The sequence below is a fragment of the Coregonus lavaretus genome (assembly GCF_964263955.1).
Source record: "Coregonus lavaretus genome assembly, contig: HAP1_SCAFFOLD_1726, whole genome shotgun sequence".
Lineage (NCBI taxonomy): Eukaryota > Metazoa > Chordata > Actinopteri > Salmoniformes > Salmonidae > Coregonus > Coregonus lavaretus.
The window spans coordinates 18,604-43,099 of NW_028163738.1; the positions used below are offsets into that span (position 1 = coordinate 18,604).

Genomic DNA, 24,496 nt, shown 5'->3' on the forward strand with positions numbered 1-24,496 from the left:
CGGACTTTCAGCTCCCTCCAAAGATGTTCTATTGGGTTCAGGCCTGGAGATTGGCTAGGCCACTCCAGGAACTTGAGATGCTTCTTACGGAGCCACTCCTTAGTTGCCCTGGCTGTGTGTTTCGGGTCGTTGTCATGCTGGAAGACGCATCCACGACCCATCTTCAATGCTCTTACTGAGGGAAGGAGGTTGTTGGCCAAGATCTCGCGATACATGGCCCCATCCATCCTCCCCTCAATACGGTGCAGTCGCCCTGTCCCCTTTGCAGAAAAGCATCCCCAAAGAATGATGTTTCCACCTCCATGCTTCATGGTTGGGATGGTGTTCTTGGGATTGTACTCATCCTTCTTCTTCCTCCAAACACGGCGAGTGGAGTTTAGACCAAAAATCTCTATTTTTGTCTCATCAGACCACATGACCTTCTCCCATTCCTCCTCTGGATCATCCAGATGGTCATTGGCAAACTTCAGATGGGCCTGGACATGCGCTGGCTTGAGCAGGGGGACCTTGCGTGCGCTGTAGGATTTTAATCCATGACGGCGTAGTGTGTTACTAATGGTTTTCTTTGAGACTGTGGTCCCAGCTCTCTTCAGGTCATTGACCAGGTCCTGCCGTGTAGTTCTGGGCTGATCCCTCACCTTCCTCATGATCATTGATGCCCCACGAGGTGAGATCTTGCATGGAGCCCCAGACCGAGGGTGATTGACCGTCATCTTGAACTTCTTCCATTTTCTAATAATTGCGCCAACAGTTGTTGCCTTCTCACCAAGCTGCTTGCCTATTGTCCTGTAGCCCATCCCAGCCTTGTGCAGGTCTACAATTGTATCCCTGATGTCCTTACACAGCTCTCTGGTCTTGGCCATTGTGGAGAGGTTGGAGTCTGTTTGATTGAGTGTGTGGACAGGTGTCTTTTATACAGGTAACGAGTTCAAACAGGTGCAGTTAATACAGGTAATGAGTGGAGAACAGGAGGGCTTCTTAAAGAAAAACTAACAGGTCTGTGAGAGCCGGAATTCTTACTGGTTGGTAGGTGATCAAATACTTATGTCATGCAATAAAATGCAAATTCATTACTTAAAAATCATACAATGTGATTTTCTGGATTTTTGTTTTAGATTCCGTCTCTCACAGTTGAAGTGTACCTATGATAAAAATTACAGACCTCTACATGCTTTGTAAGTAGGAAATCCTGCAAAATCAGTATATCAAATACTTGTTCTCCCCACTATAGATCCTTCTGTAGAGAACTCACTCCACACAGAACACCTAGAACCTTTTGTCAGAGAGAAATCGTTCCGCATAGAACCTTCTATTGAGAACTCATTCCACACAGACCACCTAGAACCTTCTGTAGTGAACTCATTACACACAGAACACCTAGAACCTTCTGTCAAACAGTAATCGTTCCACATAGAACACCTAGAACCTTCTGTAGAGAGCTCATTCCGCGCAGAACACCTAGAACCTTCTGTCAGACAATAATCGTTCCACATAGAACACCTAAAACCTTCTATAGAGAACTAATTCCCTACAGAACACCTAGAACCTTCTGTAGAGAACTCATTCCATACAGACCACCTAGGGAGGAGCTTAGGCCCCAGAGCCAACCCAGTAACTAGCTAGATAATATGAGAAGGGGTTATTAATTATTATTATTAATGTAATTAATCTCACCAGTAACTAGTTTGTCTGAGGAGGGGTTAATCTGACCAGTAACTAGTTTGTCTGAGGAGGGGTTAATCTGACCAGTAACTAGTTCATCTGAGGAGGGGTTAATCTGACCAGTAACTAGTTTGTCTGAGGAGGGGTTAATCTGACCAGTAACTAGTTCATCTGAGGAGGGGTTAATCTGACCAGTAACTAGTTCATCTGAGGAGGGGTTAATCTGACCAATGTTACATTGTGCTACAAGCAGGGTCTTATTAAGGGGTGTGGCTTTATGGTAATCAGAATGAAAGCAATTCAACAACAGATGTTCTCATTTTACATGCCCCTCTGAACTCTCAACAACCAGGGCAGAAGTGAACTATTCAACACAGTATAACATTCCCATATGGTAGGTGTATGCGTTTATACTGCATATGTCACAAGAAGCCTCTGTATGATTCTTCACGTCTTCAGACTGCAGAATCCACAGAGACCAGGGCCAAGTTAAGATGCCTTGGTCTTCAGAATCCACAGAGACCAGGGCCAAGTTAAGATGCCTTGGTCTGCAGAATCCACAGAGACCAGGGCCAAGTTAAGATGCCTTGGTCTTCAGAATCCACAGAGACCAGGGCCAAGTTAAGATGCCTTGGTCTTCAGAATCCACAGAGACCAGGGCCAAGTTAAGATGCCTTGGTCTGCAGAATCCACAGAGACCAGGGCCAAGTTAAGATGCGATGCAGTTCTATGAAGGAATCCTCCTTCCATCCATGTCTTGCTTCGCTCCTGTGAATCCCCCTCCTCTCATAGATAGTCTGAGTACTTCCGGGGGTTCAGGGTGTTGGCTGACTGGATGCTAGCAGTCTGTTAGCAGAGTGTTGTAGAGTAGATGGCTGCTAGCAGTCTGTTAGCAGAGTGCTGTAGAGTAGATGGATACTAGCAGTCTGTTAGCAGAGTGCTGTAGAGTAGATGGATACTAGCAGTCTGTTAGCATAGTGTTGTAGAGTAGATGGATGCTAGCAGTCTGTTAGCAGAGTGTTGTAGAGTAGATGGATGCTAGCAGTCTGTTAGCATAGTGTTGTAGAGTAGATGGATGCTAGCAGTCTGTTAGCATAGTGTTGTAGAGTAGATGGCTGCTAGCAGTCTGTTAGCAGAGTGCTGTAGAGTAGATGGATGCTAGCAGTCTGTTAGCATAGTGTTGTAGAGTAGATGGATGCTAGCAGTCTGTTAGCATAGTGTTGTAGAGTAGATGGCTGCTAGCAGTCTGTTAGCAGAGTGCTGTAGAGTAGATGGATGCTAGCAGTCTGTTAGCATAGTGTTGTAGAGTAGATGGATGCTAGCAGTCTGTTAGCATAGTGTTGTAGAGTAGATGGATGCTAGCAGTCTGTTAGCATAGTGTTGTAGAGTAGATGGATGCTAGCAGTCTGTTAGCATAGTGTTGTAGAGTAGATGGATGCTAGCAGTCTGTTAGCATAGTGCTGTAGAGTAGATGGCTGCTAGCAGTCTGTTAGCAGAGTGCTGTAGAGTAGATGGATGCTAGCAGTCTGTTAGCATAGTGTTGTAGAGTAGATGGATGCTAGCAGTCTGTTAGCATAGTGTTGTAGAGTAGATGGATGCTAGCAGTCTGTTAGCATAGTGTTGTAGAGTAGATGGATGCTAGCAGTCTGTTAGCAGAGTGTTGTAGAGTAGATGGATGCTAGCAGTCTGTTAGCAGAGTGTTGTAGAGTAGATGGATGCTAGCAGTCTGTTAGCATAGTGTTGTAGAGTAGATGGATGCTAGCAGTCTGTTAGCATAGTGCTGTAGAGTAGATGGATGCTAGCAGTCTGTTAGCATAGTGTTGTAGAGTAGATGGATGCTAGCAGTCTGTTAGCATAGTGCTGTAGAGTAGATGGATGCTAGCAGTCTGTTAGCATAGTGTTGTAGAGTAGATGGATGCTAGCAGTCTGTTAGCAGAGTGCTGTAGAGTAGATGGATACTAGCGGTCTGTTAGCATAGTGCTGTAGAGTAGATGGATGCTAGCAGTCTGTTAGCAGAGTGCTGTAGAGTAGATGGATACTAGCGGTCTGGTCTGTTAGTGGAGCAGAGTGCGTTAGCTAGATGTTGGAGCCCATCCTGCCAGAGAAGAGGGGTGGAGGAGGGGGAGGTGTGGCGCGGGGGGGTGGGGCAGCCCCCCCAGGGAGTGGATCAGGGGGAGGGAGAGGGGCATGGCATGGTGGTGCGTTGCCCCCGGGAGCATCGCCCCTAACACCACCTGATCAATAGCAGCAGGGTCCGCAGAAACAGTCGGGGAGGGGGGGTTGACACCCAGGAGGTCGTTGCTGTCGGTTACCATGGGGTTGCTGACCCGGATGCACTTCTCCTTATGAGCCTTGAGCATGTTGGAGAAACGGAACCTCTGACCACACACCTCGCAGGGGTACGGCTTCTCCCCCGTATGGGTCCGACGGTGACGCTTCATGTTGGGACGACTGGTGAAACTCTTCCCACAGATCTCACAGATATACGGCTTCTCTCCTGGGAGGGAGGGAGGGAGGGAGGTAGGGAGGGAGGGAGGGAGGGAGAACAGAGAACAAAAAGCCCTAGTATGAGACACTAAGTTAAACAAAACGGAAACATAAGTCACGACAACCACAAATGACAGCTATCTAGAGCTAACAGTCAGTATCTGGATAATATGTGTGAAATGCTTGATAATGTATGTGATGTTGTGCCCACTGTGACTATTAAAACCTACCCAGAAACCGTGGATAGACGGCAGCATTCGCGCAAATCTGAAAGCGCGAACCACCGCATTGAACCATGGTAAGGTGACTGGGAATATGGCAGAATACAAAACAGTGTAGCTACTCACTCCGCAAGGCAGTTAAACTGGCAAAACATCAGTATGACATCTTGCTCCCAGACAAGCTAAACACCTTCTTCGCCCGCTTTGAGGATAACACAGTGCCACTGACGAGGCCCACTACCAAGGACTGTGGCCTCTCCTTCTCCATGGCCGACGTGATTAAGATGTTTAAGCATGTTAACCCCTGCAAGGCTGCCGGCCCAGACGGCATCCCTAGCCGCGTCCTCAGAGCATGCGCAGACCAGCTGGCTGGTGTGTTTATGGACATATTCAATCTCTCCCTTTCCCAGTCTGCTGTTCCCACATGCTTCAAGATGGCCACCATTGTCCCTGTACCCAAGAAAGCAAAGGTAACTGAACTAAATGACTATCGCCCCGTAGCACTCACCTCTGTCATCATAAAGTGCTTTGGGAGACTAGTCAAGGATCATATCACCTCTACCTTACCTGTCACCCTAGACCAACTTTGCTTACTGCCCCAACAGATCCACAGACGATGCAATCGCCATCACACTGCACACTGCCCTATCCCATCTGGACAAGAGGAATACCTATGTAAGAATGCTGTTCATTGACTATAGCTCAGCATTCAACACAATAGTACCCTCCAAGCTCATCATTAAGCTCGAGGCCCTGGGTCTGAACCCCGCCCTGTGCAACTGGGTCCTGGACTTCCTGAAGGGCTGCCCCCAGGTGGTGAAGGTAGGAAACAACATCTCCACTTCGCTGATCCTCAACACTAGGGCCCCACAAGTATGCGTGCTCAGCCCCCTCCTGTACTTCCTGTTCACCCATGACTGCGTGGCCAAGCACGCCTCCAACTCAATCATCAAGTTTGCAGACGACACAACAGTAGTAGGCTTGATTACCAACAATGACGAGACAGCCTACAGGGAGGAGGTGAGGGCTCTGGGAGTGTGGTGCCAGGTAAATAACCTCTCACTCAACATCAACAAAACAAAGGAGATGATCGTGGACTTCAGGAAACAGAAGAGGGTGCACCCCCCTATCCACATCGACGGGACCGCAGTGGAGAAGGTGGAAAGCTTCAAGTTCCTTGGCGTACACATCGCCGACAAACTGAAATGGTCCACCCACGCAGACAGTGTGGTGAAGAAGGCGCAACAGAGCCTCTTCAACCTCAGGAGGCCGAAGAAATTCGACTTAGCACCTAAAACCCTCACAAACTTTTACAGATGCACAATTGAGAGCATCCTGTCGGGCTGTATCACCGCCTGGTACGGCAACTGCACCGCCCGCAACCGCAGGGCTCTCCAGAGGGTGGTGCGGTCTGCCGAACGCATTACCGGGGGCAAACTACCCGCCCTCCAAGACACATACAGCACCCGATGTCACAGGAAGGCCAAAAAGATCATCAAGGACATCAACCACCCGAGCCACTGCCTGTTCACCCCGCTATCATCCAGAAGGCGAGGTCAGTACAGGTGTGTCAAAGCTGGGACCGAGAGAATGAAAAACAGCTTCTATCTCAAGGCCATCAGACTGTTAAATAACCATCACTAGCACATTAGATGCTGCTGCTGCTGCCTATTGAAATCATTGGCCACTTTAAGGAATGCAACACTAGTCACTTTAATAATGTTTACATATCTTGCACTACTTATCTCATATGTATATACTGCATTCTATTCTATAATATTCTACTGTATCTTAGTCCATGCCGCTCTGTCATTGCTTGTCCATATATGTATATATTCTTAAATCCCATTCCTTACTAGTTTTGTGTGTATTGGGTATATTCGGCCTTCCCAAGTTCTCTCATGTCACCCCGCTCCTCCGCACACTCCACTGGCTTCCAGTTGAGGCTCGCATCTACTACAAGACCATGGTGCTTGCCTACGGAGCTGTGAGGGGAACGGCACCTCCTTACCTTCAGGCTCTGATCAGACCCTACACCCAAACGAGGGCACTACGTTCATCCAACTCTGGCCTGCTAGCTCCCCTACCTCTACGGAAGCACAGTTCACACTCAGCCCAGTCAAAACTGTTCGCTGCTCTGGCACCCCAATGGTGGAACAAGCTCCCTCACGACGCCAGGACAGCGGAGTCACTGACCACCTTCCGGAGACATTTGAAACCCTACCTCTTTAAGGAATACCTGGAATAGTATAAAGTAATCCTTCTACCCCCCCTCCCATTAAAAATAATAATAATAAAAAATAAATTTAAAAAAGGTGGTTGTCCCACTGGCTATCATAAGTTGAATGCACCAATTTGTAAGTTGTCTGGATAAGAGCGTCTGCTAAATGATGTAAATGTATATGTTGTGAAATTGTTAGATATTACTGCACTGTCGGAGCTAGAAGCACAAGCATTTCCCTACACCCGCTATAACATCTGCTAAACAAGTGTATGTGACAAATAACATTTGATTTGATTTTGATATCAACATGTTTTCTGGGTGACCTAAATATTGACTGTCTTTCATCACGCTGCCCACCCAAGAAAAAGCTTCAAACTGTAACCAGTGGCTGCAACCTGGTTCAGGTTATCTGTCAACCTACCAGGGTATTTATAAACAGCAGAGGAATGAAATCATCCACATGTATTGATCACATCTTTACTAATGCTGAAGAAGTCTGCTCTAAAGCATGTGGTGACACAGGGTTTGGATTTAATTGCTGATTCTGGATCTGAGGGAGCAGGAGGACACAAAGGCAGGAAGTCATCGTGAAAGAAAAACAGGACCTTCGCCTTCAACACCAGCATCAGCAGAGCCTGGGAGGTGGAGCCTGGGAAATTACTAGAACGTGAGGCTGAGGCCGAGGGAAGTGCAGTGAAACATGAACTTCTACCAACCCCTGGAAGATGACCTGAGCAACAAGGACTCAGGATTTGGGGAGGGGGAGTCCAGTATGGACCAGATGTAACCGGTTTTGAGGGAGGAGTTGTGAATATGACAGTATACAGTAATTGTTTAAGGGTTGTTTTGCTTAGAGTAGCTTTTGGTTATTATTTTTGCGGTTTCTCTACTGTTGTTTTTTAGTTCAACTTTTTTGGAACATTGTTGTTGGGGTTGAAGTCTGTTACTTCTTCTGTTGTTGGGGTTGAAGTCTGTTACTTCTTCTGTTGTTGGGGTTGAAGTCTGTTACTTCTTCTGTTGTTGGGGTTGAAGTCTGTTACTTCTTCTGTTGTTGGGGTTGAAGTCTGTTAGTTCTTCTGTTGTTGGGGTTGAAGTCTGTTACTTCTTCTGTTGTTGGGGTTGAAGTCTGTTAGTTCTTCTGTTGTTGGGGTTGAAGTCTGTTACTTCTTCTGTTGTTGGGGTTGAAGTCTGTTACTTCTTCTGTTGTTGGGGTTGAAGTCTGTTACTTCTTCTGTTGTTGGGGTTGAAGTCTGTTACTTCTTCTGTTGTTGGGGTTGAAGTCTGTTACTTCTTCTGTTGTTGGGGTTGAAGTCTGTTACTTCTTCTGTTGTTGGGGTTGAAGTCTGTTACTTCTTCTGTTGTTGGGGTTGAAGTCTGTTACTTCTTCTGTTGTTGGGGTTGAAGTCTGTTACTTCTTCTGTTGTTGGGGTTGAAGTATGTTACTTCTTCTGTTGTTGGGGTTGAAGTCTGTTACTTCTTCTGTTGTTGGGGTTGAAGTCTGTTACTTCTTCTGTTGTTGGGGTTGAAGTCTGTTACTTCTTCTGTTGTTGGGGTTGAAGTCTGTTACTTCTTCTGTTGTTGGGGTTGAAGTCTGTTACTTCTTCTGTTGTTGGGGTTGAAGTCTGTTACTTCTTCTGTTGTTGGGGTTGAAGTCTGTTACTTCTTCTGTTGTTGGGGTTGAAGTCTGTTACTTCTTCTGTTGTTGGGGTTGAAGTCTGTTACTTCTTCTGTTGTTGGGGTTGAAGTCTGTTACTTCTTCTGTTGTTGGGGTTGAAGTCTGTTACTTCTTCTGTTGTTGGGGTTGAAGTCTGTTACTTCTTCTGTTGTTGGGGTTGAAGTCTGTTACTTCTTCTGTTGTTGGGGTTGAAGTCTGTTACTTCTTCTGTTGTTGGGGTTGAAGTCTGTTACTTCTTCTGTTGTTGGGGTTGAAGTCTGTTACTTCTTCTGTTGTTGGGGTTGAAGTCTGTTACTTCTTCTGTTGTTGGGGTTGAAGTCTGTTACTTCTTCTGAAATCTTCTAAGACATCAGTTAGAGGTAAACCTCTGTTCTTTACCCACAGGGGCAGGGACATATTTTGTTTTTAGGAGGAACAGGGTTGGGTTTCCTCTAGGTTGGGAGTCAGGATATTTTGGGGATAGTAGACTTATTATAAAGGGCTTTGCTTGAATAAAAAAAGGCAGTGGATTTCCCCATGGGGACATTTCTTGGGGTATAGAAATGTCTTAGGATGTTAGGCTACACCTTTACCATTACGCTGAAGGGTTTGTAACACTCGTAAAACTAATATTTATTCAATGATATTCAATGATAACAGTTGCCGAGCTGAGAAAGTATCGAATTGCCGTTTTATACAGTTGAAGTCGAGGTTAGTCAAGGTAATTGAGGTATTTACATACCTCAATTACCTCAACTTACCTCAAGTACTGTACGGTATGTACAGATGAAGGCGGAAGTTTACAGACACCTTAGCCAAGTACCTGACCTTTAATCCTAGTACAAATTCCCTGTCTTAGGTCAGTTAGGATCACCACTTTATTTTAAGAATGTGAAATGTCAGAATAATAGTAGAGAGAATGATTTATTTCAGCTTTTCTTTCTTTCATCACATTCCCAGTGGGTCAGAAGTTTACATACACTCAATTAGTATTTGGTAGCATTGCCTTTAAATTGTTTAACTTGGGTCAAACATTTCGGGTAGCCTTCCACAAGCTTCCCACAATAAGTTGGGTGAATTTTGGCCCATTCCATCTGACAGAGCTGGTGTAACTGAGTCAGGTTTGTAGGCCTCCTTGCTTGCACATGCTTTTTCAGTTCTCCCCACAAATGTTCTATAGGGTTGAGGTCAGGGCTTTGTGATGGCCACTCCAATACCTTGACTTCGTTGTCCTTAAGCCATTTTGCCACAACTTTAGAAGTATGCTTGGGGTCATTGTCCATTTGGAAGACCCATTTGCGACCAAGCTTTAACTTCCTGACTGAGGGTAGTGCGTACGGCCCAGTACATCACTGGGGCCAAGCTCCCTGCCATCCAGGACCTCTATACCAGGCGGTGTCAGAGGAAGGCCCTCAAAATTGTCAAAGACTCCAGCCACCCTAGTCATAGACTGTTCTCTCTGCCACCGCACGGCAAGCGGTACCGGAGTGCCAAGTCTAGGTCCAAAAGACTTCTCAACAGCTTCTACCCCCAAGCCATAAGACTCCTGAACAGCTAATCATGGCTACCCGGACTATTTGCACTGCCCCCCCACCCCATCCTTTTTACGCTGCTGCTACTCTGTTAATTATTTATGCATAGTCACTTTAACTCTACCCACATGTACATATTACCTCAACTACCTCAACTAGCCGGTGCCCCCGCACATTGACTCTGCAACGGTACCCCCCTGTATATATAGCCTCCCTACTGTTACTTTATTTTACTTCTGCTCTTTTTTTCTCAACACTTTTTTTGTTGTTGTTTTATTTTTAAAAATAAATGCACTGTTGGTTAAGGGCTGTAAGTAAGCATTTCACTGTAATGTCTGCACCTGTTGTATTCGGCGCATGTGATCAATAAAATTTGATTTGATTTGATTTGATGTCTTGAGATGTTGCTTCAATATATCCACATATTTTCCTTCCTCATGATGCCATCTATTTTGTGAAGTGCACCAGTCCCTCCTGCAGCAAAGCACCCCCACAGCATGATGCTGCCACCCCCGTGCTTAACTGTTGGGATTGGTGTTCTTTCGGCTTGCAAGCCTTCCCCTTTTTCCTCCAAACATAACGATGGTCATTATGGCCAAACAGTTCTATTTTTGTTTCATCAGACCAGAGGACATTTCTCCAAAAAAAATACGATCTTATTCTCCATGTGCAGTTGCAAACCGTAGTCTGGCTTTTTTATGGCAGTTTTGGAGCAATGGCTTCTTCCTTGCTGAGCGGCCTTTCAGGTTATGTCGATATAGGACTCGTTTTACTGTGGATGTAGATACTTTTGTACCTGTTTCCTCCAGCATCTTCAAAGTCCTTTGCTGTTGTTCTGGGATTGATTTGCACTTTTTGCACCAAAGTACGTTCATCTCTAGGAGACAGAACGCGTCTCCTTCCTGAGCGGTATGATGGCTGCGTGGTCCCATGGTGTTTATACTTGCGTACTATTGTTTGTACAGATGAACGTGGTACCTTCAGGCGTTTGGAAATTGCTCCCAAGGATGAACCAGACTTGTGGAGGTCTACAATTATGTTTCTGATTTCTTTTGATTTTCCATTGATGTCAAGCAAAGAGGCACTGAGTTTGAAGGTAGGCCTTGAAATACATCCACAGGTACACCTCCAATTGACTCAAATGATGTCAATTAGCCTATCAGAAGCTTCTAAAGCCATGACATCATTTTCCAAGCTGTTTAAAGGCACAGTCAACTTAGTGTATGTAAACTTCTGACCCACTGGAATTGTGATACAGTGAATTATAAGTGAAATAATCTGTCTGTAAACAATTGTTGGAAAAATTACATTTTCCTAACCGACTTGCCAAAACTATAGTTTGTTAACAAGAAATGTGTGGAGTGGTTGAAAAACAAGTTTTAATGACTCCAACCTAAGTTTATGTAAACTTCCGACTTCACCTGTATCTATTCACCCCCTTTGCTATGAAGCCCCTAAATAAGATCTGGTGCAACCAATTACCTTCAGAAGTAACATAATTAGTTATATAAGGTCCACCTGTGTGCAATCTAAGGTTCACATGATCTCAGTATATATACACCTGTTCTGAAAGGCCCCAGAGAGTACAGAACTACAAGACGTCTCGCTGAGTGGTTTTTAATAAAGGTTTCTGTCGGCTGCCGAGTGTGAATCCAGCGTGATTGGTATCAGCGGGTCGGGACCGGTAATAGGCCTGAAGCAGGGGTAACCTTCGCTCAATAATCTCAAGGGATGAGTCCGGCAAGCAGTATCCACATCCATCAGATGTAATAGCCATATCTAGGAAAACCAAAGTTCTAAAGGCTGGGCCTAATATATCAAATAACATTTATTTATAAAGCCCTTTTTACATCAGCAGATGTCACAAAATGCTTATACAGAAACCCAGCCTAAAACCCCAAACAGCAAGTATATAATCGTGTATAAGAGGTCATACAATAAGTTTTGTAGTGATTCATATGTTGAAGATGTGGAGTATATTAGCTGGTCTGTGGTGTGTAATGAGGTCTGTGGTGTGTAATGAGGAGCAACAAGACGATGCACTGGACACATTTATGAAATTGCTTATTGCAGTTACTAATAAGCATTGATGAGGAATTTAAAAATGGTTTGGTTGAGAGGAATGAGGGAAAGGAATGGCTGCACAGCTGATCGTCCAACGTACTGCAAATTGAGAAATCATGCGACTAAACTAAATAAAAAGAAGAAGAAACTCCACTATTATATAAATAATGATAGTAAAAGGCTTTGGAGCACCTTAAATTAAATCTTGGGCAAAAAGGCGAAGTCGGCTCCATCCTTCATTGAATCAGATGGCTCATTCATCACATTGGCAAGATTTAGGCATGACAACAACTAATCCATGCATAACTGACCAAATTATGAAAGACAAGCATTGTAATTCTGAATTCCGTAAAGTGAGTGTGGAAGAGGTGAAAAAATGATTGTTGTATATTATATATTATATTATATATATTAAATATTATTGTCTATCAACAATGACAAGCCACGTGGGTCTGACAGCTTGGACGGAAAATTACTGAAGATGATAGCAGACGATATTGCCACTCCTATTTGCCATCTCTTTATCTAAGCCTCCAGGAAAGTGTGCCCCCTCAGGCCTGGAGGGAAGGAAATGTCATTCCGCTACCCAATAATAGTAAAGCCCCCTTTACTGGCTCAAACAGCAGACTAATCACTGTTACCAACCACTAGTAAACATTTTGAAAACAATTTGTTTTACCAGACACAATGCTATTTTACAGTAAATAAATTGAAAACAGACTTTCAGCACACTTATAGGGAAGGACATTCAACAAACACAGCACTTAACTCTGTAGCTCAATTGGTAGAGCATGGCGCTTGTAACGCCACCTCTTTAAGGAATACCTGGGATAGGATAAAGTAATCCTTCACCCCCCCTTACCCCACCCCCAAAAAAATAAATTATATATATATATTGTAAAGTGGTTGTCCCACTGGCTATCATAAGGTGAATGCACCAATTTGTAAGTCGCTCTGGATAAGAGCGTCTGCTAAATGACGAAAATGTAAATGTAAATAGTAGTGGGTTCGATCCCTGGGACCACCCATACGTAAAAATTTATGCGCACATGACTTTAAGTCGCTTTGGATAAAAGTGTCTGCTAAATGGCATATTATTATTATTATTATTAACACAAATGACTGATGATTGGCTGAGAGAAATGGATGATAAAAAGATTGTGGGAGCTATTTTGTTAGACTTCAGTGCAGCTTTTGACATTATCGATCATAATCTGCTGCTGGAAACGTATGTGTTATGGCTTTACACCCCCGCTATATTGTTGAACAGAACACAGAGGGTGTTCAATAATGGAAGCCTCTCCAACATAATCCAGGTAGAATCAGGAATTCCCCAGGGCAGCTGTCTAGGCCCCTTACTTTTTTCAATCTTTACTAATGACCTGCCACTGGCTCTGAGTAAAGACTGTGTGTCTATGTATGCTGATGACTCAACACTATACACGTCAGCTACTACAGCAAGTGAAATCCCAGTGTAGCTCAGTTGGTAGAGCATGGCGCTTGCAACGCCAGGGTTGTGGGTTCAATTCCCACAGGGGGCCAGGGGGGCCAGTATGAAAATGTATGCACTCACTAACTGTAAGTCGCTCTGGATAAGAGCGTCTGCTAAATGACGTAAATGTAAATCACTGCAACACTCGGGAGGTGAAGCCAGTGTGTCTATGTATGCGGATGACTCAACACTATACATGTCAGCTACTACAGCGACTGAAATGACAGCACACTTAACAAAGAGCTGCAGTCAGTTTCAGAATAGGTGGCAAGAAATAAGTTAGTCCTAAATATTTATAAAACTAAAAGCATTACATTTGGGACATATCATTCACTAAACCTCAAATAAATATTGTAATGAATAATGTGGAAATTGAGCAAGTTGAGGTGACTAAACTGCTTTGAGTAACCCTGGATTGTAAACTGTCATGGTCAAAACATATTGATACAACAGTAGCTAAGATAGGGAGAAGTCTGTCTATAATAAAGTGCTGCTCTGCATTCTTTGACAAAACAAGTCCTACAGAATAAAGCAGCACGGCTGGCCCTTAAATGTACACAGAGAGCTAACATTAATAATATGCATGTCTATCTCTCCTGGCTCAAAGTAGAGGAGAGATTGACTTCATCACTACTTGTATTTGTGAGAAGTATTGATATGTTGAATGCATCAAGCTGTCTGTTTAAACTACTAGCACACAGCTCAGACACCCATGCATACCCCACAAGACATGCCACCAGAGGTCTCTTCACAGTCCCCAAGTCCAGAACAGACTATGGGAGGCGCACAGTACTACATAGAGCCATGACTACATGGAACTCTATTCCACATCAGGTAACTGATGCAAGCAGTAAAATCAGATTTAAAAAACTGATAAAAATACACCTTATGGAACAGCGGGGACTGTGAAGCAACACAAACACACAATAACATACGCACTATACACACACGTACACATGGATTTTTTGTTATAGATATGTGGTAGTAGTGGCCTGAGGGCACACACTTAATATGTTGTGAAATCTGTTATGAATGTATTGTAATGTTTTTAAAATGTATAACTGCCTTAATTTTGCTGGACCCCAGGAAGAGTAGCTGCTGCCTTGGCAGGAACTAATGGGGATCCATAATAAACCCCAGGAAGAGTAGCTGCTGCCTTGGCAGGAACTAATGGGGCTCCATAATAAACCCCAGGAAGAGTAGCTGCTGCCTTGGCAGGAACTAATGGGGATCCATAATAAACCCCAGGAAGAGTAGCTGCTGCCTTGGCAGGAACTAATGGGGCTCCATAATAAACCCCAGGAAGAGTAGCTGCTGTCATGGCTGGAACTAATGGGGCTCCATAATAAACCCCAGGAAGAGTAGCTGCTGCCTTGGCAGGAACTAATGGGGATCCATAATAAACCCCAGGAAGAGTAGCTGCTGCCTTGGCAGGAACTAATGGGGATCCATAATAAACCCCAGGAAGAGTATCTGCTGCCATGGCAGGAACGAATGGGGATCCATAATAAACCCCAGGAAGAGTAGCTGCTGTCATGGCTGGAACTAATGGGGCTCCATAATAAACCCCAGGAAGAGTAGCTGCTGCCTTGGCAGGAACTAATGGGGATCCATAATAAACCCCAGGAAGAGTAGCTGCTGCCTTGGCAGGAACTAATGGGGATCCATAATAAACCCCAGGAAGAGTAGCTGCTGCCTTGGCAGGAACTAATGGGGATCCATAATAAACCACAGGAAGAGTAGCTGCTGCCTTGGCAGGAACTAATGGGGATCCATAATAAACCCCAGGAAGAGTAGCTGCTGTCATGGCTGGAACTAATGGGGATCCATAATAAACCCCAGGAAGAGTAGCTGCTGCCTTGGCAGGAACTAATGGGGATCCATAATAAACCCCAGGAAGAGTAGCTGCTGCCTTGGCAGGAACTAATGGGGATCCATAATAAACCCCAGGAAGAGTAGCTGCTGCCATGGCAGGAACTAATGGGGATCCATAATAAACCCCAGGAAGAGTAGCTGCTGCCTTGGCAGGAACTAATGGGGATCCATAATAAACCCCAGGAAGAGTAGCTGCTGCCTTGGCAGGAACTAATGGGGATCCATAATAAACCCCAGGAAGAGTAGCTGCTGCCATGGCAGGAACTAATGGGGATCCATAATAAACCCCAGGAAGAGTAGCTGCTGCCTTGGCAGGAACTAATGGGGATCCATAATAAACCCCAGGAAGAGTAGCTGCTGCCTTGGCTGGAACTAATGGGGATCCATAATAAACCCCAGGAAGAGTAGCTGCTGCCTTGGCAGGAACTAATGGGGATCCATCATAAACCCCAGGAAGAGTAGCTGCTGCCTTGGCAGGAACTAATGGGGATCCATAATAAACCCCAGGAAGAGTAGCTGCTGCCTTGGCAGGAACTACTGGGGATCCATAATAAACCCCAGGAAGAGTAGCTGCTGCCTCGGCAGGAACTAATGGGGATCCATAATAAACCCCAGGAAGAGTAGCTGCTGCCTCGGCAGGAACTAATGGGGATCCATAATAAACCCCAGGAAGAGTAGCTGCTGCCTCGGCAGGAACTAATGGGGATCCATAATAAACCCCAGGAAGAGTACTTGCTGCCTCGGCAGGAACTAATGGGGATCCATAATAAACCCCAGGAAGAGTAGCTGCTGCCTCGGCAGGAACTAATGGGGATCCATAATAAACCCCAGGAAGAGTAGCTGCTGCCTCGGCAAGAACTAATGGGGATCCATAATAAACCCCAGGAAGAGTAGCTGCTGCCTCGGCAGGAACTAATGGGGATCCATAATAAACCCCAGGAAGAGTAGCTGCTGCCTCGGCAGGAACTAATGGGGATCCATAATAAACCCCAGGAAGAGTAGCTGCTGCCTAGGCAGAAACTAATGGGGATCCATAATAAACCCCAGGAAGAGTAGCTGCTGCCTTGGCAGGAACTAATGGGGATCCATAATAAACCCCAGGAAGAGTAGCTGCTGCCTTGGCAGGAACTAATGGGGATCCATAATAAACCCCAGGAAGAGTAGCTGCTGCCTTGGCAGGAACTAATGGGGATCCATAATAAACCCCAGGAAGAGTAGCTGCTGCCTTGGCAGGAACTAATGGGGATCCATAATAAACCCCAGGAAGAGTAGCTGCTGCCTTGGCAGGAACTAATGGGGATCCATAATAAACCCCAGGAAGAGTAGCTGCTGCCTCGGCAGGAACTAATGGGGATCCATAATAAACCCCAGGAAGAGTACTTGCTGCCTCGGCAGGAACTAATGGGGATCCATAATAAACCCCAGGAAGAGTAGCTGCTGCCTCGGCAGGAACTAATGGGGATCCATAATAAACCCCAGGAAGAGTAGCTGCTGCCTTGGCAGTAACTAATGGGGCTCCATAATAAACCCCAGGAAGAGTAGCTGCTGCCTTGGCAGGAACTAATGGGGATCCATAATAAACCCCAGGAAGAGTAGCTGCTGCCTTGGCAGGAACTAATGGGGCTCCATAATAAACCCAAGGAAGAGTAGCTGCTGTCATGGCTGGAACTAATGGGGCTCCATAATAAACCCCAGGAAGAGTAGCTGCTGCCTTGGCAGGAACTAATGGGGATCCATAATAAACCCCAGGAAGAGTAGCTGCTGCCTTGGCAGGAACTAATGGGGATCCATTATAAACCCCAGGAAGAGTATCTGCTGCCATGGCAGGAACGAATGGGGATCCATAATAAACCCCAGGAAGAGTAGCTGCTGTCATGGCTGGAACTAATGGGGCTCCATAATAAACCCCAGGAAGAGTAGCTGCTGCCATGGCAGGAACGAATGGGGATCCATAATAAACCCCAGGAAGAGTAGCTGCTGTCATGGCTGGAACTAATGGGGCTCCATAATAAACCCCAGGAAGAGTAGCTGCTGCCTTGGCAGGAACTAATGGGGATCCATAATAAACCCCAGGAAGAGTAGCTGCTGCCTTGGCAGGAACTAATGGGGATCCATAATAAACCCCAGGAAGAGTAGCTGCTGTCATGGCTGGAACTAATGGGGATCCATAATAAACCCCAGGAAGAGTAGCTGCTGCCTTGGCAGGAACTAATGGGGATCCATAATAAACCCCAGGAAGAGTAGCTGCTGCCATGGCAGGAACTAATGGGGATCCATAATAAACCCCAGGAAGAGTAGCTGCTGCCTTGGCAGGAACTAATGGGGATCCATAATAAACCCCAGGAAGAGTAGCTGCTGCCATGGCAGGAACTAATGGGGATCCATAATAAACCCCAGGAAGAGTAGCTGCTGCCTTGGCAGGAACTAATGGGGATCCATAATAAACCCCAGGAAGAGTAGCTGCTGCCTTGGCAGGAACTAATGGGGATCCATAATAAACCCCAGGAAGAGTAGCTGCTGCCATGGCAGGAACTAATGGGGATCCATAATAAACCCCAGGAAGAGTAGCTGCTGCCTTGGCAGGAACTAATGGGGATCCATAATAAACCCCAGGAAGAGTAGCTGCTGCCTCGGCAGGAACTAATGGGGATCCATAATAAACCCCAGGAAGAGTAGCTGCTGCCTCGGCAGGAACTAATGGGGATCCATAATAAACCCCAGGAAGAGTAGCTGCTGCCTCGGCAGGAACTAATGGGGATCCATAATAAACCCCAGGAAGAGTAGCTGCTGCCTTGGCAGGAACTAATGGGGATCCATAATAAACCCCAGGAAGAGTAGCTGCTGCCTTGGCAGGAACTAATGGGGATCCATAATAAACCCCAGGAAGAGTAGCTGCTGCCTTGGCAGGAACTAATGGGGATCCATAATAAACCCCAGGAAGAGTAGCTGCTGCCTTGGCAGGAACTAATGGGGATCCATAATAAACCCCAGGAAGAGTAGCTGCTGCCTTGGCAGGAACTAATGGGGATCCATAATAAACCCCAGGAAGAGTAGCTGCTGCCTTGGCAGGAACTAATGGGGATCCATAATAAACCCCAGGAAGAGTAGCTGCTGCCTTGGCAGGAACTAATGGGGATCCATAATAAACCCCAGGAAGAGTAGCTGCTGCCTTGGCAGGAACTAATGGGGATCCATAATAAACCCCAGGAAGAGTAGCTGCTGCCTTGGCAGGAACTAATGGGGATCCATAATAAACCCCAGGAAGAGTAGCTGCTGCCTTGGCAGGAACTAATGGGGCTCCATAATAAACCCCAGGAAGAGTAGCTGCTGCCTTGGCAGGAACTAATGGGGATCCATAATAAACCCCAGGAAGAGTAGCTGCTGCCTTGGCAGGAACTAATGGGGATCCATAATAAACCCCAGGAAGAGTAGCTGCTGCCTTGGCAGGAACTAATGGGGATCCATAATAAACCCCAGGAAGAGTAGCTGCTGCCTTGGCAGGAACTAATGGGGATCCATAATAAACCCCAGGAAGAGTAGCTGCTGCCTTGGCAGGAACTAATGGGGATCCATAATAAACCCCAGGAAGAGTAGCTGCTGCCTTGGCAGGAACTAATGGGGATCCATAATAAACCCCAGGAAGAGTAGCTGCTGCCTTGGCAGGAACTAATGGGGATCCATAATAAACCCCAGGAAGAGTAGCTGCTGCCTTGGCAGGAACTAATGGGGATCCATAATAAACCCCAGGAAGAGTAGCTGCTGCCATGGCAGGAACTAATGGGGATCCATAATAAACCCCAGGAAGAGTAGCTGCTGCCTTGGCAGGAACTAATGGGGCTCCATAATAAACCCCAGGAAGAGTAGCTGCTGCCTTGGCAGGAACTAATGGGGATCCATAATAAACCCCAGGAAGAGTAGCTGCTGCCTTGGCAGGAACTAATGGGGATCCATAATAAACCCCAGGAAGAGTAGCTGCTGTCATGGCTGGAACTAATGGGGATCCATAATAAACCCCAGGAAGAGTAGCTGCTGCCTTGGCAGGAACTAATGGGGATCCATAATAAACCCCAGGAAGAGTAGCTGCTGCCTCGGCAGGAACTAATGGGGATCCATAATAAACCCCAGGAAGAGTAGCTGCTGCCTTGGCAGTAACTAATGGGGCTCCATAATAAACCCCAGGAAGAGTAGCTGCTGCCTTGGCAGGAACTAATGGGGATCCATAATAAACCCCAGGAAGAGTAGCTGCTGCCTTGGCAGGAACTAATGGGGCTCCATAATAAACCCCAGGAAGAGTAGCTGCTGTCATGGCTGGAACTAATGGGGCTCCATAATAAACCCCAGGAAGAGTAGCTGCTGCCTTGGCAGGAACTAATGGGGATCCATAATAAACCCCAGGAAGAGTAGCTGCTGCCTTGGCAGGAACTAATGGGGATCCATTATAAACCCCAGGAAGAGTATCTGCTGCCATGGCAGGAACGAATGGGGATCCATAATAAACCCCAGGAAGAGTAGCTGCTGTCATGGCTGGAACTAATGGGGCTCCATAATAAACCCCAGGAAGAGTAGCTGCTGCCATGGCAGGAACGAATGGGGATCCATAATAAACCCCAGGAAGAGTAGCTGCTGTCATGGCTGGAACTAATGGGGCTCCATAATAAACCCCAGGAAGAGTAGCTGCTGCCTTGGCAGGAACTAATGGGGATCCATAATAAACCCCAGGAAGAGTAGCTGCTGCCTTGGCAGGAACTAATGGGGATCCATAATAAACCCCAGGAAGAGTAGCTGCTGTCATGGCTGGAACTAATGGGGATCCATAATAAACCCCAGGAAGAGTAGCTGCTGCCTTGGCAGGAACTAATGGGGATCCATAATAAACCCCAGGAAGAGTAGCTGCTGCCATGGCAGGAACTAATGGGGATCCATAATAAACCCCAGGAAGAGTAGCTGCTGCCTTGGCAGGAACTAATGGGGATCCATAATAAACCCCAGGAAGAGTAGCTGCTGCCATGGCAGGAACTAATGGGGATCCATAATAAACCCCAGGAAGAGTAGCTGCTGCCTTGGCAGGAACTAATGGGGATCCATAATAAACCCCAGGAAGAGTAGCTGCTGCCTTGGCAGGAACTAATGGGGATCCATAATAAACCCCAGGAAGAGTAGCTGCTGCCATGGCAGGAACTAATGGGGATCCATAATAAACCCCAGGAAGAGTAGCTGCTGCCTTGGCAGGAACTAATGGGGATCCATAATAAACCCCAGGAAGAGTAGCTGCTGCCTCGGCAGGAACTAATGGGGATCCATAATAAACCCCAGGAAGAGTAGCTGCTGCCTCGGCAGGAACTAATGGGGATCCATAATAAACCCCAGGAAGAGTAGCTGCTGCCTCGGCAGGAACTAATGGGGATCCATAATAAACCCCAGGAAGAGTAGCTGCTGCCTCGGCAGGAACTAATGGGGATCCATAATAAACCCCAGGAAGAGTAGCTGCTGCCTTGGCAGGAACTAATGGGGATCCATAATAAACCCCAGGAAGAGTAGCTGCTGCCTTGGCAGGAACTAATGGGGATCCATAATAAACCCCAGGAAGAGTAGCTGCTGCCTTGGCAGGAACTAATGGGGATCCATAATAAACCCCAGGAAGAGTAGCTGCTGCCTTGGCAGGAACTAATGGGGATCCATAATAAACCCCAGGAAGAGTAGCTGCTGCCTTGGCAGGAACTAATGGGGATCCATAATAAACCCCAGGAAGAGTAGCTGCTGCCTTGGCAGGAACTAATGGGGATCCATAATAAACCCCAGGAAGAGTAGCTGCTGCCTTGGCAGGAACTAATGGGGATCCATAATAAACCCCAGGAAGAGTAGCTGCTGCCTTGGCAGGAACTAATGGGGATCCATAATAAACCCCAGGAAGAGTAGCTGCTGCCTTGGCAGGAACTAATGGGGATCCATAATAAACCCCAGGAAGAGTAGCTGCTGCCTTGGCAGGAACTAATGGGGCTCCATAATAAACCCCAGGAAGAGTAGCTGCTGCCTTGGCAGGAACTAATGGGGATCCATAATAAACCCCAGGAAGAGTAGCTGCTGCCTTGGCAGGAACTAATGGGGATCCATAATAAACCCCAGGAAGAGTAGCTGCTGCCTTGGCAGGAACTAATGGGGATCCATAATAAACCCCAGGAAGAGTAGCTGCTGCCTTGGCAGGAACTAATGGGGATCCATAATAAACCCCAGGAAGAGTAGCTGCTGCCTTGGCAGGAACTAATGGGGCTCCATAATAAACCCCAGGAAGAGTAGCTGCTGCCTTGGCAGGAACTAATGGGGATCCATAATAAACCCCAGGAAGAGTAGCTGCTGCCTTGGCAGGAACTAATGGGGATCCATAATAAACCCCCAGGAAGAGTAGCTGCTGCCTTGGCAGGAACTAATGGGGATCCATAATAAACCCCAGGAAGAGTAGCTGCTGCCTTGGCAGGAACTAATGGGGATCCATAATAAACCCCAGGAAGAGTAGCTGCTGCCTTGGCAGGAACTAATGGGGATCCATAATAAACCCCAGGAAGAGTAGCTGCTGCCTTGGCAGGAACTAATGGGGATCCATAATAAACCCCAGGAAGAGTAGCTGCTGCCTTGGCAGGAACTAATGGGGATCCATAATAAACCCCAGGAAGAGTAGCTGCTGCCTTGGCAGGAACTAATGGGGATCCATAATAAACCCCAGGAAGAGTAGCTGCTGCCATGGCAGGAACTAATGGGGATCCATAATAAACCCCAGGAAGAGTAGCTGCTGCCTTGGCAGGAACTAATGGGGATCCATAATAAACCCCAGGAAGAGTAGCTGCTGCCTTGGCAGGAACTAATGGGGATCCATAATAAACCCCAGGAAGAGTAGCTGCTGCCTTGGCAGGAACTAATGGGGATCCATAATAAACCCCAGGAAGAGTAGCTGCTGTCATGGCTGGAACTAATGGGGATCCATAATAAACCCCAGGAAGAGTAGCTGCTGCCTTGGCAGGAACTAATGGGGATCCATAATAAACCCCAGGAAGAGTAGCTGCTGCCATGGCAGGAACTAATGGGGATCCATAATAAACCCCAGGAAGAGTAGCTGCTGCCTTGGCAGGAACTAATGGGGATCCATAATAAACCCCAGGAAGAGTAGCTGCTGCCATGGCAGGAACTAATGGGGATCCATAATAAACCCCAGGAAGAGTAGCTGCTGCCTTGGCAGGAACTAATGGGGATCCATAATAAACCCCAGGAAGAGTAGCTGCTGCCTTGGCAGGAACTAATGGGGATCCATAATAAACCCCAGGAAGAGTAGCTGCTGCCATGGCAGGAACTAATGGGGATCCATAATAAACCCCAGGAAGAGTAGCTGCTGCCTTGGCAGGAACTAATGGGGATCCATAATAAACCCCAGGAAGAGTAGCTGCTGCCTTGGCTGGAACTAATGGGGATCCATAATAAACCCCAGGAAGAGTAGCTGCTGCCTTGGCAGGAACTAATGGGGATCCATCATAAACCCCAGGAAGAGTAGCTGCTGCCTTGGCAGGAACTAATGGGGATCCATCATAAACCCCAGGAAGAGTAGCTGCTGCCTTGGCAGGAACTAATGGGGATCCATAATAAACCCCAGGAAGAGTAGCTTCTGCCTCGGCAGGAACTAATGGGGATCCATAATAAACCCCAGGAAGAGTAGCTGCTGCCTCGGCAGGAACTAATGGGGATCCATAATAAACCCCAGGAAGAGTAGCTGCTGCCTCGGCAGGAACTAATGGGGATCCATAATAAACCCCAGGAAGAGTACTTGCTGCCTCGGCAGGAACTAATGGGGATCCATAATAAACCCCAGGAAGAGTAGCTGCTGCCTCGGCAGGAACTAATGGGGATCCATAATAAACCCCAGGAAGAGTAGCTGCTGCCTCGGCAGGAACTAATGGGGATCCATAATAAACCCCAGGAAGAGTAGCTGCTGCCTCGGCAGGAACTAATGGGGATCCATAATAAACCCCAGGAAGAGTAGCTGCTGCCTCGGCAGGAACTAATGGGGATCCATAATAAACCCCAGGAAGAGTAGCTGCTGCCTCGGCAGGAACTAATGGGGATCCATAATAAACCCCAGGAAGAGTAGCTGCTGCCTTGGCAGGAACTAATGGGGATCCATAATAAACCCCAGGAAGAGTAGCTGCTGCCTTGGCAGGAACTAATGGGGATCCATAATAAACCCCAGGAAGAGTAGCTGCTGCCTTGGCAGGAACTAATGGGGATCCATAATAAACCCCAGGAAGAGTAGCTGCTGCCTTGGCAGGAACTAATGGGGATCCATAATAAACCCCAGGAAGAGTAGCTGCTGCCTTGGCAGGAACTAATGGGGATCCATAATAAACCCCAGGAAGAGTAGCTGCTGCCTTGGCAGGAACTAATGGGGATCCATAATAAACCCCAGGAAGAGTAGCTGCTGCCTTGGCAGGAACTAATGGGGATCCATAATAAACCCCAGGAAGAGTAGCTGCTGCCTTGGCAGGAACTAATGGGGATCCATAATAAACCCCAGGAAGAGTAGCTGCTGCCTTGGCAGGAACTAATGGGGATCCATAATAAACCCCAGGAAGAGTAGCTGCTGCCTTGGCAGGAACTAATGGGGATCCATAATAAACCCCAGGAAGAGTAGCTGCTGCCTTGGCAGGAACTAATGGGGATCCATAATAAACCCCAGGAAGAGTAGCTGCTGCCTTGGCAGGAACTAATGGGGCTCCATAATAAACCCCAGGAAGAGTAGCTGCTGCCTTGGCAGGAACTAATGGGGATCCATAATAAACCCCAGGAAGAGTAGCTGCTGCCTTGGCAGGAACTAATGGGGATCCATAATAAACCCCAGGAAGAGTAGCTGCTGCCTTGGCAGGAACTAATGGGGATCCATAATAAACCCCAGGAAGAGTAGCTGCTGCCTTGGCAGGAACTAATGGGGATCCATAATAAACCCCAGGAAGAGTAGCTGCTGCCTTGGCAGGAACTAATGGGGCTCCATAATAAACCCCAGGAAGAGTAGCTGCTGCCTTGGCAGGAACTAATGGGGATCCATAATAAACCCCAGGAAGAGTAGCTGCTGCCTTGGCAGGAACTAATGGGGATCCATAATAAACCCCAGGAAGAGTAGCTGCTGCCTTGGCAGGAACTAATGGGGATCCATAATAAACCCCAGGAAGAGTAGCTGCTGCCTTGGCAGGAACTAATGGGGATCCATAATAAACCCCAGGAAGAGTAGCTGCTGCCTTGGCAGGAACT

The 24,496-nt window shown here is 46.8% G+C and overlaps 1 protein-coding gene across 1 annotated transcript in view; it reads right to left on the bottom strand.

Annotated features, from left to right (window-relative positions):
• Positions 1-1,172: 1,172 nt before the first annotated feature.
• The window catches only part of LOC311117824 (zinc finger and BTB domain-containing protein 47-like), a 75,188-nt gene continuing 51,864 nt past the window's right edge, over positions 1,173-24,496 (bottom strand). Inside the window, 2 exon segments of the mRNA XM_084192732.1 lie at positions 1,173-3,785; positions 3,788-4,159. Coding sequence (XP_084048858.1) covers positions 3,739-3,785; positions 3,788-4,159 — 419 coding nt within the window. The 3' untranslated portion in view covers positions 1,173-3,738.